The sequence below is a fragment of the Tasmannia lanceolata genome, unplaced genomic scaffold (genome assembly GCF_043159265.1).
Source record: "Tasmannia lanceolata isolate RefF3 unplaced genomic scaffold, GAP_Taslan_0.1 ptg000002l, whole genome shotgun sequence".
NCBI lineage: Eukaryota > Viridiplantae > Streptophyta > Magnoliopsida > Canellales > Winteraceae > Tasmannia > Tasmannia lanceolata.
The window spans coordinates 46,184,518-46,200,614 of record NW_027518679.1 but is presented as its reverse complement, the minus strand read 5'-3'; the positions used below and the strand labels follow the sequence as shown (position 1 = coordinate 46,200,614).

Sequence of the window (16,097 nt, the reverse complement as noted above, 5' to 3'; positions counted from 1 at the left end):
CACCCTAAAAAGATATCTTCTCAGCCTTTTGAAGACAAGAAAACCTCTATGGAAGGATTACACCCTAAGCGAATGACCCTAAAGTCTTAGAGAGCCAAACTCAGGAGGTCGCAGGCGGGTCAATGATGGCTTGCCCCCCCCCCCGCAAGGAGGCCTTCTTCGCCCTCCACCTAAGCTGCGCAGGAAAGGCCCAAAGCCAATCCCGGGGAACAGTGAAGCTGTATAGGGTCCTCCCAACAACTAAAAAGTGTATCATGCCTGAACCTAACTGGGGTTCGCGGTGGTGGAGGAACCGGATCGTAAAAAAGAGGGATTCTAGTTGTAAGATATCTAACGAAACCGTAGTTGAAATTGAGCCCAGGGGAATCAAGTTCCCAGCAGATGTTCACAGCTTCCATTTAGCTCAGAGCCTCAAGTGGCCATATATTATGAAGCATGGTGAATTCTTTCAACGAAATTTCGGCTAACTTGCAACCTTCAGAACACTAAGGTCCATCTTCCCCTTCCTTTTTTTTTCTATTTTTTTTATAGACTAACTACCCTAGAAACTAGAAAAATTAGCTAACTATCTACAAGGGGGCGAATGGCTGTCTACATTACAATTGCTTTCGGCCACTTGTGGCATTCTGCACTGCAATCGCTTTCTGTCACCCACTTGGCCCTCTGCGTCACCCTTGCTTTTAGCCATGCTTGTGGTTGTCTTCCTCACCTTTGATTTCAGACTCTCGTTGTCTCCTTTACTCTCTTCATCTTTCTCTTGCTTTGAAACTTGGATCTCATATGCTTTGTCCGTATGTCAGCTACCTAGAATATATTTGACAGTTTGATTGTGGATTCATGAGACAAATCTGCTATGCATATGGCATTTTGTTATGAGGGGATGGATGTTATGATTAATGACTTATGGTATTAAGATCTTGCAATTTTCCGATATTAAATCTTTGAGTAGTAGCAGGCTGATATCTCCTTAGTTCATGTGATCTTGATAATTCATTAACTACATTATAACAATTCATTCCTTGAGGTAGCAATTATGGCCTATAAGTTGGGGAAAAAAATCACTGTTAAGTTCGATGGATCTTCTTAATCTCTACGTATTTTCAATTTCGTGTCTTCTGTTCTACAGATGTCTTATATTCTGGCAATGATTCATCATCCTAGATGACTAATGTGCGAAATGCAGATGTTGTTATTTCAGTAATTCTTGATGTAGTGGCATTAGTATATAAGCCACATATTAAGGTTACCGATGTGAGTTTTTGGGGCATTTTCTTGGCTAAGAGAATAGGTAGAAAAGATAGTTTGTAACCCTAATCGAAATAGTAAAAGTCTCCTCTTGTGGATGTAGGCAAATTGCCGAACCACGTAAATATTATGTTTCTTGCTTTGTGTCTTTGTCTTTCCTGCATCTCTTCTAGTCGTTAGATGTTAAAAATCGAAAGATCTCTAATCTGCCAAAACCGGATCTTTCGATTTTCAGCCTCTTCATTGAAGGGAAATGGCTCTCATGCATGTTCATAGGAACTAATGTCAAACTGCCAATCGAAAAATAAATAAATCAATCAATGGAAAATGAACTTGCTTGCATCATCACTTTGCTTCTCAACTAGGCTGAACCTTCGATTGTGTTTAATGTCAAGCCATACAAGACATGCTGTGAGATTTGGAACTACCTTAAAAAGATTTATCAACCAGCCAACCAAGCTAGAACGTTCAGGGTTGAATTTGACCTATACCGGTATACACAAGGGAGCAAGGGCATTCTAATATAGACTGAACAGGTCCAGCAGGATATGTTGTCTGCTCGACAATTTGAGGCTAGTACTGCAAAGAGTTCTTACAACTCTAGGAGAGGAGCTGGGTTCGAAGGTTCCTCATGGGGCTCTGCCTTGCTCGTGCCAATATTATTAATGGAGGCCAGTCTTGTCCTCTCTCTCTCTCTCTCTCTCTCTCTCTCTCTCTCTCTCTCTTCTTACCTTACAAATTGAATGAAAGTTTTCATTGCTGGATCAACAAATGTTTTTATTTATATTTGATACCTTAAACTCCATCTATGATCTTTGTTGATGCGAAGTACAATGTTCAAGCAAGTTTACCATGGTGTGTATATATATATATATATATATATATATATATATATATATATATATATATATATATATATATATATAGAGAGAGAGAGAGAGAGAGAGAGAGAGAGAGAGAAAGAGAGAGAATGTTTGCTAGAATGAATGTTTCGTAGGGGTCAATCTCTGCGCTAGGTAATTTCAGATCCTAGATAAGTTGAGAAAAGATTTAGCTCCTCAATAGCTTGAGAGACCATGGTCTTTCACTAGCCGAGGCACTTTGGTCTGGGAGTCCTTTATGTTATTAGTCAAGAAATGAATAGACAAAGGAATAGAGGAAAGGATTATGTGCACATTAGAATCAGGTGTAATTCAAGAATTATGTGTAGTACAATAGAGGAAAGGAATAGTTGGTTTTTTGTAACTTATTTGGCTACGTTTAAACTGGCTTCGGGTATCCCATGCCAATTCATCTTAATATTTTGTATTGCAGGATGGGACTCCGGGTCCCGAATGCTTTCTGAATATTAATGAAATTTGTCATCTTTCAAAAAAATAAAATAAAAATAAATAAATATATATATATAGAGAGAGAGAGAGAGAGAAAGTGTAGCTACACATACGTGTAGCTAACTTAGCTACACCGACGGCTTAAAATACAGTGGGCCCCACATTGTTTGGGTGATGCAAACCATTCATTTGATGGGCCCTCACATAGATAGGGTGTGCCAAAAACATCAGCTCTATAGGATCATCCCAACCCTACGATTTGTGGAGGCAAAAATGGACGTGTAAAAACCTTCACAAATCTGTCCATTTTTGCCTCCATAGTTTGAAGGGTTGGGATCATCCAATGGAGCTGATTTTTTGGGCATACCCTATCAATGTAAGGGCCTATCAAATGAATGGTTTGGATCACCCAAACAATGTGGGCCCACTGTATTTTAAGCCGTTGGTGTAGCTAAGTTAGCTACACATATGTGTAGCTTCACTTAACTCATATATATATATATATATATAGAGAGAGAGAGAGAGAGAGAGAGAGAGAGAGAGAATTGTTCCTGCACAAGTGTGCAGGTAAGTTACCTGCACACGAGTGCAAAAACAGGGTGGGGGTTCAAAGCATTCACTTGGAAGGCCCTTCCATGGATAGGGTGTGGCTTAAAAATCAGCCCCATTGGATCATCCTAACCCTACCATTTGTGGAGGGGAAAAACTGGGCAAAAACATGGACACATTTTTGGGGGGAGCAAAACCATATTTGGAAGGCCGTTCCATGGATATGGTGTGGCCCAAAAATCAGCCCCATTGGATCGTCCTAACCCAATCAAAGGTGGTGGGGGGGGGGAGGAATGGACATACACTTTGTGTCCATGTTTCTGCCCATTTTTCCCCTCCACAAATGATCCAATGGGGCTGATTTCTGGGCCACACCCTACCCATGGAAGGGCCTGCCAAGTGAATGCTTTGGACCCCCCAAAAATGTGGGCCCCCACCTTGTTTCTGCACTCGTGTGCAGGTAAGCTTACCTGCACGCTTGTGCAAGAACAGTTATATATTTATGTGTGTGTTGAGAAAAGTCAAGTTTGTCAGATAAATCCACTCTATGTTTCATATGGTGAACAGGTTCTAGATACTCTCACCAAAGCCTATCAGGTGAAAGACATTCTTTCTCTTGGAAAAGCTTTCAGTGCAGTGATCATGCAAATTAGCTTGAGGAGGAGAGGGTTTGAGGGATATAAGTGTTTATTGTTTCTTCATATTTGCTTGTGTAGATTTTCTACACTCGTTTGCATTATATGCCAATGATGCTTATGATAATTTCTAAAAGTACTAGTAGAATTCATGTCTAATACTTGAATGGAAGGTAACCACCAATGACCTAATTTCATAGATATATTAAAGGCTTTGACGATATACCGTTCAGCCTACTCATGACACTTTTTGACTCAGTTCAGTTTATAAGTGAAAATGGATATGCTTAGGAAGACTACTTGTAGTTTCCAAAGTTGTTTACTGGTCTGCCCTTGTGCACAAAGGATATCATCTAGATTTGAGATTCCGTATGTCTACACATCTTTACTTGTCTCTGCATCTCTTTTACTAGTGTAATCATTGTATACAGGGGAAATACAAAAAATTGCACCTGAGATTACCGGCAACTGTTGCTGAAACACTTCTGCATACTGATCCTCAGATCGAATTGCCCCTTTGGTTGGTTCATATGTTTAAGGTAATTTCTCTTACATTAATTTGGATTAACAATGTAGGATTCTAACTTTCAGAAACATGAGGGAAGCCAAATTGGATTCTAAAAGTTGAGGGAAATAACCCTGAGAAGATGGTTTCAATTTGGGGAAATTTCATAGCTTATTTAATGGATGCTTATAGCATTTTACTCGCATTTTGGAATTCATGTGGTTTTTTTCTTTTTGGAAATATTGGTTCCACACTTTTCATTGACAATAGATTACATATTTTGCATTCGTGTGTGTGTGTCTGACATATTCATATGAGATGTAACAGGGTGGACGTAGGGTGACATCTTGGGGGATGTCTGGCCATGAACCAGAACCTGCGACTTTATTCCGTCTCTATGTTGATTATGGTCGGTATACAGAAGCTACAAATTTGTTGCTTGAGTACATTGAATCATTTGCATCCCTGGTAACTATTTACCCTTTTCACAATAATACTAGTGCTGCAAACATCATTATTGCCTGATAAGCATTAGTTGTCCATTTAGCATCTTAGTGTCTTATTGCTTCAATATTTGCTTTCACTGGTACTTTTGTAGATATCTATCCGTTTTTTACAGATTCAATTATCATTATCTCCACATTTAAGGATGGTTATCAGGTTAAAAGTGACAGTTTATCTCTCCCTATGAACATGAAACTGCATTTTTTAATAATATAGATGGCATGCTGTTAAACTTGTTGTCTGACGACAAATTTGGATGTGGGGATTCATGTTCTATGAGTTTTAACTTGACCATTTCATAATAGGGCCCCAATTTATCCATGAAAAATTCTCATTTGTATTCACGCGTACTGTCCTATAAGAAATAGTTGGGTATATCTTTTAGTTTTTAAGTGTCAATTTTTGTGATTATGAATTAATATTTATAATAATGTTTTTAAACTGGTGTTCTTGCCTATAAATCCCTAATCTGCAATGTATATCTCAATTAGACATCGCGGGTCAAGAAATGACAAAAGTTTTTCTAAATCTTTTTTTTTTCAAAAATTATTTACAAAGAGTGGTAACAGCATCATTTTAAAATTAGTGTCGCTGACATGTACAAGTGATGACAATACATGAAGTGGTACAACTTATGAACATCGGGTGGTCAAAGGTAATATGTAGGAAGACCGTTTCAACAGACATCGGTCGTATCCTTGCATGCCTGACTTTTTTACTTTTTTTTTTAATGGCTGCATGCCTGACTTAGACCATACAAATCATGCGTAGAAGACAAAAAATAATTGGATTCAAAACATTATTTCTTCAAGGTGGTTGGTTGATCTAGAAATGTTCTCCTCTGGGATCATGATTGAGCTTGCTCTGATATCATGAAGTCAAAAGATGGATGGATCCTTGGAAAGTCACTTTAAATTTCCTCCAAAACCGACACGAAACAATCAAAATATTTTTGTTTCCATCCCCACCAAAAACCATAGCGAAACTAAAACACAAAGAGAAACCAAAACCGTAAGTGTATTAATGATATACTATATCAGTGTACGTTACATAATTATATTTATATGAAATGCATGTGAAATGTATTATATTTATTATAATGCACTCTTAAGTTCTCCATTGAACTATTTTACATGGGAAGGAAAACCCATTAAGCTCCTAAGTTTTTCGTAGTTTCCCGCGAACCTCTGCGTTTGCACCAGAGAGAGAGAGAGAGAGAGAGAGAGAGAGAGAGAGAGAGATTAGACGAAGAATAGGTTTTAGAGAGAGAAAGAGAGACGACCCTTTCTTCGTGCCTCCACTTTCTTCGCTTGGTTCTGGTAATTGGCTGTGAATCGGCTTTGGTAACCTTCTATTAACGGAGCCTTTAACGCTTTGTGTGTATGTGTGAGTGAGTGTGAAATTTAAAAAAAAAAATTGCAAATCTGGAAGTTTTGTGGTTGATCCATGGAGTTTTAGAAATGGACACAAGTAATTTGTCTATCTAATAGAATCATTGCATCATAGCCATGGTTTTAAATTTAGGTTTCGGAATGTGTTTCGCCCCTAAGCGAAATTTCGAAATTTCAGTCGAAATCCTGTACACAATTAAAAAACAATATTTTTTAATACTAAATTTCAGTGAAATTGCCAAAATTTCGGCCAAAATTTCTGTAATTTCGGGTGAAATTTTGGTATAACGTTAAAAAACTATATTTTTATTCCCAATCAACGTATTTACATTTAGCCCGAAACATGTTTACATTTCTGCCCATCAATGGACGGTTTCGATCATCCTATGGTGTAAGCATTATAGTACTTTTTTAAAAAATACTAGATCCTACGGGATTCTATCATATAAAATCCCGCCCTATAAAATCTACTCGTAATCTTTTCCTAATTTTTTGGCTTTTGTTTTCCTTAAAATGACAAAACCACCCTTCCAATGCTTATCTGGCGTGAAGATTCTCACTCCATTTCATTCATTTCGGCGAAATACACGGAACATCCAAATTTCGCCAATAAAATACCATTTCGTGTATTCCGCATTTTGATTTCGGCATGGACCGAAATCCGAAATTTTGGTCCGAAAATTCGGATTTCGGTCTAAATTTAAATCCATGATCATAGCTAGGAAAAACATGGTACAATGGAAGGTTATTCCTAATAGAATCAATGCATCATAGCTAGGAAAAACATGGTACAATGGAATGTTATCCATCCACAAATCTTCTACAAAATCCAAAATCCTCTTCAATAAGCCTAATGTTCTGCAAGAACTCCACTTTCTCCCTAGCCTACCCCTTTTAGGCAACTCTATTGTTTTTTTTTGCATGCCCACTCTCCAAGTCCACTTACCTAGAAGAGCTCTGTTCCTTACTCTCCACACCTATTCCTCCAAATGTTTTGGGTAAACACACATTTTACTTTTAGAGATGTTTGTTTCTCTTCTCTTCCCTATTCTCATATCTTTTCAAGTTAATCGTCCCCACACCTGTAGTTTCGAAAGAAACATGAAACACACGAGCAAATTAGAGATGGAATCTTTCATTAGAGTTCCTTCTCTAAATGGGAGAGAATTCATTTTGCAAAGACAATATTTTTCTCTGTCCTTTGTATCACCAGTTTTCAAAGAAACTTGGGTAAACACACATTCTAGCTAAATGTATGCGTATTTTGTCTATTTGGACTTCTGTAATGTGCCATAGTCTATATGTGAACTACTGAGTGAAGGCTATCTTTGTTCCCCTGTTACAGCGGCCAGCTGACATCATTAATCGGAAAAGAATGTCTGCAATTTGCTTCCCATACACAGCGATAGAGCAGTTGTGGTGCCAACTTGAGGAGTTGAGAAGTTCTGGCCATATGGTTGATCAATGTGACACGCTCAAAAAGCTGTTACATGGAGCTTTGCTGAACCACCTGAAACAAGTAAGAGTTTCTTTTCTTTTCTCTTGTTTTCATCTTTTAAACAAATGCATTTTGGATTGATTTTTCATTCGCTACAGTTGTAAACTTAGAGTCTTTTTTAATTCCCTGGTTTGCAGATAAAGGTGGACTCAGATGACGCACTAGCGTCTGCTCTCCAGTAAGAAATTTTGTCACACTTTAGGCAGTTATAATGTCGGTTGAACTTTTGTAAATTCCTGTTGTAATCAACTTTGTGTTGTCAATTAACAGAAAACATGATAGCCATTTATGCCAAAATGCAGAGCAAGGTTAAACTGTAGCTGTGACCTTAGTTAATGAACATCAGTTACCCTTTTGGGCATTAGTGTGCTTCATCTACATGCTTCTAGATGGACCCATTTTGCAATATTTTCAGGGAATGGTTGTTTGATGCTTATTTCTGTACAGGTTGACCATATCAATATTTAGATTAGGAAGTCGATAATGACAACCTCTTTCAAGAGGTTTACCCCCCAATCCCCCTCAATTTTTCCTATGGGTGGTTAAACTTTGCAACGAAAAGGGGAGGGACCCTGATAGTAAGGGTTTTGAAGCATACTTTATTAAGAGGGGCGGGCGTGTGTGTGTGTCGGGGGGGGGGGGGGGGGGGGGGGGCGCGCGCTTTGTTATGGATGGGCCATGGAACGAAATCTACACTTATTGAATGATTCTTCGATTCTACCTCTCCAATTTGTAGAGGCTTACACTCTTTTTTTTCTCACCATCCCTTTATTGACAGCATATTGAAGGACTATAACTGTCCAAACGGAACTGGATTTTGTTCAATCGCCCGTCCATAGCAAGGCTTAGAAATTAAATGGTTTGAATCATTCAGCCAGTGGCCGCATTTGTACTTTTGCCTGCTCTGTAAGAACACTTTGAATTGATATTGGGACTCTCCTATTTTAAACTTCTGTCCTTTGCTGTTGATAGCTTATTGGCAATGTTAGTGATAAATTACCCTCTTTCTAGGACAAGTCCCCCTCTCCGTCTACGTACAACACAACTAGAAACCGGTCTGTCTCTCTGCAACATGAACAGTTGGTGGGCCCAACAATTAATTTGATTAAATATTTGAACAAGGTAGGCACCGCCCATATATTTCAAAATGAATTGTACGGCCCACACCATAGGATGATCCAAACTGTCCATTTGATGAAATATAATTTCCATAGGACGATCCTAGCCCTCCGATCTAAAGAGAAACTGCATATTATGGAAACCTTTATAGATTGGAGGGTTGCAATCATCCTATGGAAATGATTTTTGGGGCACAGTCTAGTAACATTAAGGCCCAGCTGTAGGCCCCAACCATATTTTTCAAAATGAAGTGTCCTTTTATCTAGGGAGATTTGGACTCATGATTTTCTTTAAACAATTCCATCACTAAAATGTCGATCGAACTGAAGTTGTGGATAGCACGAAGGCCATGTTTGTTTTCAATTTTGAGAATTGATTTTTGAGTACAAAACTGATTACTGGACACAAAACTAAATGCAATTAGGCGCTGTTCCTTATGAATTTTGCGAATTGATGTTGAGTCCAAAACTGATAATTGGATTCAAAGTTGTGTTTGATCTTGTGTCCAATAATCAGTTTTGGACTCAAAATCAGTTCACCAAAACTAACAGGGCCTAAGCAGATGGCACATGTGGGTAACGCATATGGTGGGGGTGCACACAATTGGATAGGCCCAAACATTGCCCAGCCCAATTAAAAAGATAAAAGTTTTAGTTCCTGCCCATTGACACCCCTATTAATAGCTTCATGAAGGTACATAATTTACACCTAACCATTCTGAGATCCTGTTGAACACCAATTTTTTTCTCCACTTTACATTTGATGCCTTTACAGTGATTGTTGATATAATGATCCATAACCTGGGTGTGTGGAAATCATGTTAGCAATATAATTGAAGAAATCAAAAGGAAATTGAACGAAATGAGCAAAAGTTAAACCAAAATACACCACCTGATTGCAGTTACTTTTAAGCTATGGTCCATTCACAAGACCAACCAGATCACACTGTATTTAACTGCCAACGACAATCATGTTAGCTTTGTGATGGAGCCGCTGAGGTCGGGTTAACTGTTAAGGTTGAGGGAATGCTACCTCGGGTTGGGCTAGGGTTGGCCTAAACCCGACCCAACCTGGCCCAAGTTGAACCACGGTTAACCTGACAGCCAAGTTCCCTCAACCTAAGGCTACAAAACAAGGCTAATGTGATCCTAATGTCCAACAAATCATGATGAACCAAGAAAAAGAAAATTGCTTTCCAATTATAATATAGAGAAGTGATAGCTCAACAGAGCAAAGAAAATATAGATCTCAAGACACAAGGAATAAGCAGCCGTCAATCATTAAACAGTGATTATACTAAACATTATTATTAAACAGTACTTACCAGGTTCTATCATCCATATGAACATCATCTCTTTGTATATTCTTAGAAATCTAAAGTGGGTTTGCCTCATTTGCTTCTACTCCACTACGAATTGTCAGCGAGTTGTCATGGGCATCAAGCCATTCCTCTAGTTTGGCTTCTTGATCAGATTTAAACTTCTCATAATTCTCCGGCCTTGACAATAAATCATGGGTTAATGTGCTTCTAGACTCTCTAGTTGGTTCATCAATCTGCTCATCTGCGATCGAGCTCGACACAGGCAACTCATCAACCTCCAAATCGGTGCCCGCAGATATCACCAACACTTGTGGAGTTGGAGAGGACACAAACCTCTCAGCTGTTGGGTTTCTAAATTGAGTAGAATCAATTTGGGGCCATCTAATAGCTGCTGCTCTCTGCTTTGCTGAGTTCAAAACTGTGGACAGGTAACTGCTATTATTTCTTTCATCCTTTTCACTGCCTCCTATACTGTAATTATATCCTGCTGGCCTCCAAGAGCTGCTTCGACCCATCTGAAAACTTGAACTCGCATTACGGATCAACCTGAATTTTCACATTTTTCAGACTCATGAGCAAGTATAAGTTCCTATTAGTACTAGTTTTGTGTTCAATTCAGGTGGTTAGCATCAAGTTTGGAATTGCTAATCAGCAGCATAACTAACAAAGAACGAAGGCTGTTTCAATTGAGAATATTTAACCAAGGAAAAGGTCGTCCGACGGCCAGAAATGAGACACATTTTTCAGAAACAACAACAATGTTATTCTCTGGAAATATAGAAGAGCTGTGCTTTCCAATTTACCAATTTAGGGATAGCATAATAGATGTTACAACTGCGGGACGTCCCGTGATGTAATCTTGATTTTAGAGTTTTAAACTTAGGCTTCGTTTCTTTCGACATAAAAATAGACGTAAAATTTGTTTACGATGTAAAAATGGGCATAAAACAAATTTTACGTCCATTTTTACATCAAAAGAAACGGAGCCTATTAGAAAAAGCTACTCAACTATTTTAAATGTCACAAGAACAGCAAGTATCACTGTAGATCTTTGGTGGTGAGGCTGGGGTTAACCCATGACCACCACATTGCAACTCCTAACATTTTGAGCAGTGGCGCGCGCACACACACACACCCCTCAGATTCGGTGGTTTTGAAGCTTTAAATAACTGGACACACACACACACACACACACACACACACAGGTCTTACCCTTTTTTGGGCTGTGATGTTGACATCGTAAGGAAAGATTTCTTGATGTCTTTAATCATCTCATCAGCAATGATGAAACCGCAGTCTTTCATTGACCTCACGGCGCAGATAGAATCCTCCAAGTCTTCTGTGTGCAGGGTTACTTCACGTGACGACTCCACTACTTTATCCTACAAAAGTAGAAGCGCGGCAATGCCACAATATTTAATGTCTATAAACAACACAGAACCATCAATGAATAATGATAGACAGAAAAAGAATGCAGTTAATTTAAAATAAGAAAAAGGACTAATTCTTCAGTTGACATCTAATTTTGAAGAATAATTCATGGCAGACTGCAAATTTACCATGTTACTTATGCCACAAGAGGACAACTGTAATTAGGATTGGGTTTTATAAAACCTAATCTACTCATTTTTCTAATCATGGATTGGTCCAACTGCCTGAGGCTTAAATCAGCTCCTCAAAGCAGTTGCACCTGGCTTGATCTGCCCAAACCTGTGCTTATCTTTCAAAAAAAAGAGGGAAAAGGCGCTCCAAAGAGGAACACAGTAGATACAAGATTAGTAAGCCAAACCCAAAATCCTATCTAGGAGCTAACAACACTCCTGGAATTGACAATAACCAGTTCGCCCTTTTTCATTCCTTTTAGCCAATGTGTCTGCTTGTTTATTAGTAGACCTCAACATATGCTAAAATTCTGAATTTAATTTGGAATACAGATCTCTAATTTCAGCAATAACACCTGCCAGTTTCCAAGGACACTTAATTTTTTGTTGTCCATGCGATGACATTAAGAATCACCTTCGATGACTGAGGGACTATACATAGAGTCAGCATACAATCTGAATCCCCAAAGAAGGGATGTTGCTTTCGCCTCATTGGAGTGGCATATACCCACCAGGACCAAAGTAAATAAAGAACGTCCATCCAAATCACGATATATACCGCCAATACCTGTACGACCTGGATTAGCTTCAAATTCACATCAAAGTTAAACTTGATCCATCCACTAGGCGAGGGCGCCATTTTGGAATAACTCTATTTTCCAAACTTTTTTCCCATATAATAATACTCCAATTTCTAAGAATGTTGGTGAAATTCTTCCCCAAAGAATGAGATATATTTGATTTATAACGTTATCCTTCCCAAGTGCCTCTTTTTACTTTAAAGATACGACTATTTCCCTCATTCCATATAAGCCAAATCAATACATAAGGAACGAGGCCCCGAAGTATTTTTCCTGATCTACCAAGGGTCCTCCACTCTAATGTAGAATAATATTCTTGATTGATCGTTGAAATGCCAAAGAGAGTCCGAACCAATAACCGATGAGGGAAAAGACAATGTATCATAAGATGATTGAAGGATTCCTCCTTTTTTCTCGCAAAAGATGCACCAATTGCTGGCCAAGGTAAATCACCATTTTTGAGTCGGTTACAAGTGGCTTCACCCGTGTTGCTTTCCAGAGTCTTGAGAAGCGTGTTCCTTTTTTTCCTCAAAAAAGATCAAACTGAGAAGGAGCCTCATATATCTGGAATCACACTCTTTTGTAGCGGACAAATACGACATACTGAGAAGAACCGTTATGTTAACGAGATGAAGTTGTCTATTTCACTGCCCTTTCTCATTCCTTGTTTGGATGAACATCATCAAATTTTTTGGTATGCAATGGGTATTCCAAAGAAGCATTTCTGAGGTTAATGTTGATTGGGAAGGGGCCTTTCATAGTTGTCTGGGAGAATCTATGTGGAGAGCGGTTCCGTTTGCAACCACATGGTTATTATGGAAGGAACGCAACAATCGCATCTTTGGTGGCGTATCGAGATCACGTCACCATATTACGCTCGACATTAAACTTGCCATTATCGGGTGGGAGCTGGCAAGGGGCGGGACGCCTTACTCGGCATGGGTCATTCTGCGTAATTGGTCGACGGTAATTCGTGAGAAGCGGAATAAAAATGTGATTGCACCCGAATGGTTGCCACCACCCGATGGATGGTTCAAATTGAATTTTGATGGGAGTTCGATTAGAAATCCCGGTTTGGCGGGAATCGGTGGCATTATAAGGAACCATTTCGGTGCTTCTCTCTTCTCCTATTCTGGGCCGGCCGGCTTCTGCGACGCCAACGAGGCGGAGGTAACTGCACTTATACGGTCTTAAATGGTATCTGGTGAACAATTTGGGACCACTAATAGGCGAAGGGGACTCGGCTAATACTATGGCTTTGGCGTCAAATCGGCAATGCGGCCCTTGGCGATTAGCGCACAAGATCGATGAGATTAGGGATTTGGTAATAATCCTAAGACCTATGATTGTGCATCGGTGAATACGGTGGCGGATGCACTTGCAAAAGAGGGTGTGGAATCGGGATTGTATATTTTGTGAGGAATTTTTATCTCCTTGGTAGTGTCTTTTTGTTTTTTCTGTATCTTCTAATGGTTTTGGTCCTTGACCAGATTGGGGACATCTTGTCCCTGCCATAATTAAGGATTATGCAATAAAATTCTGTTACCTTTTCAAAAAAAATAAAATGAAGTTGTCTATTTCGCTGTCCTTTACGTTTCGTCTAAACCTAATGACCTAATCAAGAACCTCATTCCCCCTACCCTCCATATAGTCGCACAATGCGGCCCCCTACCCTCCATATAGTCGCACAAGGTGGCCCATTTATCGGTTGCTAAAAGATATAGGTTCGGAAATGCGTGGCATAACAGGGACTCACCTAGCCAAAGAACTACCCAAAATCATGTCCCCTCTCCGTTTCCCATGCTAAATCTAACTAAGGACTCATAAAGGGATCTAGGACCACAAATAGAATTCTACGCAAATGAACTTTACCTGTAGATGGGTTCCTATACTCTTAAATCCTAACCACCCCCCCTGGCGAGAAGAACTTAGCTTCCAAAGAGAATCTCCAGGAAGCGAGATTCACATCCATCTAGGAATCTTCCGGTCTTACTATCTGAGTCTGAATTGGTTAAATCCAATCAGTAGTAGTTGGATTTGACTTGGATCTAGATTGGGCACGCCTTTATGAATCATCGTTTCAAAACTCCCACACATCATCGTGGACTCCTTTTTACCTTGGCCACGTTCATATCCAAGTCCGTGTTTTTCCCTATAATGCCAATCAAAACTCCTTTGACTCTCCCCGAGTAATGAACGTGTCAACTGAATATTGAGCCGTGTCAACCGAGTACTCGACCGAATTGTCCCGAGTCTCCTAGGATTTGTTTTGGCCACGTTCTGACCTGCATCTACACTATGAAACATGTTGGTGCAAATAGGGAAACTATAAAATGAAAACTGCAATAATATGATCTTAGAGAAAAGTGAAAAGACCAAACCATGAATAAATAATCCTCAATAACTGTAGAGCTGTTGTACGTCCTCGAATGCTTCGCTTAAAACGTTATTCGGCCATATTCCGGTGAAAGAATCTGACAACCGAACTGTTTCCAGGAACAACAATTAAGTGTTGGTGTGCACCTACCAAACACTTTGAAGGCAAAGCTTCGAGTCTCTCTAGTTAAGCAAATCGGGCTCTACAAAACACTTTGAGGCTTCTTGTGTAGACCTTAATCTCACACAGAAATGGTGGAACAAATCACACCAAAATATGGGATTCACGCTTGGTTGGCTTTTCCTTTCTCACACCACAACAATGGTAGAGAACTATCTCTTCTCTTTTCTCTCTATTAGAAAAGCTGTACTTTTTTCTCTCTTAATAGAAGCTAGCCAAGAGTCTCTTCATTATTTTGGAATCACCCTTAATGAGAGCACTAAAGGCACACCACTAGTGAGAGAACCAAAGAGTCACCATTAATGGAACATGAAGAGTCTCACAAATAGTCAAAGCTTATCATGAATCTAATAATGTAAACAATTAAATAAATTTCAAGGAATATGAAAAGCCACCTTAAAAGCCTTAGCCCAATTATTAATATTTGAAACTTTAATATGGATATAAAATCCAACAGAACAATGGTATGAACCCAAACTTTGATGGACGCCTCCAGCCCATTGACAGCAGATTTTAGAGTTTCATAGTGTATCTACCTTTAGATTTATTAGTTCAAAAATGGCATTCCCTTTAAAAAAAACAACATAGATTAATCAAGATGGGAATAGATATCAATGGGTGTGTTTGATGTAAACCCAAATTGCAATTTGATTGTAATAGAAGCTCAAACACTACAAAAAAAAATAAAAGGAAAAAGGGCAGAGAAAAGAGAGAAAATCGAGAACAAGATATGATGAGCGTAGAAATAATACCTTAAGATGAATCAAATTAGGTACGGCGTTTTGGGTGTGTTGTTGGACAAAGTAAAGCCCTACAGAGGGCTCGTTTGCTACATACTTTATCATCTCCCCTAAGCATTCCTTCACTGCCCAAAAATACGCATACAACCCACAAATCATAAACACCCACAAGAGAAAAAGAGAGTCTGTATGAAGTTCTAATTAGGGTGAGAGAGAAATTGGAAACGTTTTGGTTGAGAGATAGAGAGAGATGGGTAATTGGGTACCGTCCATGAAGCCATCAACGGTCGAGAATCCATGCATCTTGTTGAAGGAGAACAGCCGTTCATCACTGATTCTGCAAAATCGGGATTCTGAGAGAGAGAGAGAGAGGAAGAACGTTGTAGAAAAGAGAAGAACAAAACTCTGAGTGGGTCCCACGGAGGAGGGTGCTGTAAAAAAACTTGACGGTAAGAAACTACAACGGATTTATTGAGGTTTGTCTCAGCTCATTTAAGATTCAAAAACAGGGAAACATGGC

The 16,097-nt window shown here is 39.2% G+C and overlaps 2 protein-coding genes across 3 annotated transcripts in view; one reads left to right on the top strand and one right to left on the bottom strand.

Annotated features, from left to right (window-relative positions):
- The window catches only part of SAR1 (SUPPRESSOR OF AUXIN RESISTANCE1), a 66,880-nt gene extending 58,848 nt beyond the window's left edge, over nt 1-8,032 (top strand). For both annotated transcript variants that reach the window (XM_077377264.1, XM_077377271.1), the window contains 4 exons: nt 4,192-4,299; nt 4,593-4,733; nt 7,506-7,679; nt 7,796-8,032. In XM_077377264.1, the coding sequence (XP_077233379.1) occupies nt 4,192-4,299; nt 4,593-4,733; nt 7,506-7,679; nt 7,796-7,840 (468 nt within the window). In that variant the 3' untranslated portion in view covers nt 7,841-8,032. The remainder of the gene's footprint in view (nt 1-4,191; nt 4,300-4,592; nt 4,734-7,505; nt 7,680-7,795) is intronic.
- A 1,916-nt stretch (nt 8,033-9,948) lies between these two features.
- On the bottom strand, nt 9,949-16,097 carry LOC143885535 (MEF2BNB-like protein). The gene is made up of 4 exons (XM_077389752.1): nt 15,844-16,097; nt 15,590-15,702; nt 11,311-11,480; nt 9,949-10,644 (listed from the first exon to the last, which is right to left on the bottom strand). The coding sequence occupies exons 1-4, from the start codon at nt 15,878-15,880 to the stop codon at nt 10,152-10,154; spliced, it is 813 nt and encodes a 270-aa protein (XP_077245867.1). The 5' UTR covers nt 15,881-16,097; the 3' UTR covers nt 9,949-10,151.

Excerpts from the sequence above, each read along its gene's own strand:
- LOC143885535 (XM_077389752.1), bottom strand. The coding sequence starts at position 15,880 with ATGCATGGATTCTCGACCGTTGATGGCTTCATGGACG. Across the intron at positions 11,481-15,589 it reads CTAATTTGATTCATCTTAAG|GATAAAGTAGTGGAGTCGTC; the intron begins GTATTATTTCTA and ends CTACTTTTGTAG. Across the intron at positions 10,645-11,310 it reads ACATCACAGCCCAAAAAAGG|GTTGATCCGTAATGCGAGTT; the intron begins GTAAGACCTGTG and ends GTGAAAATTCAG.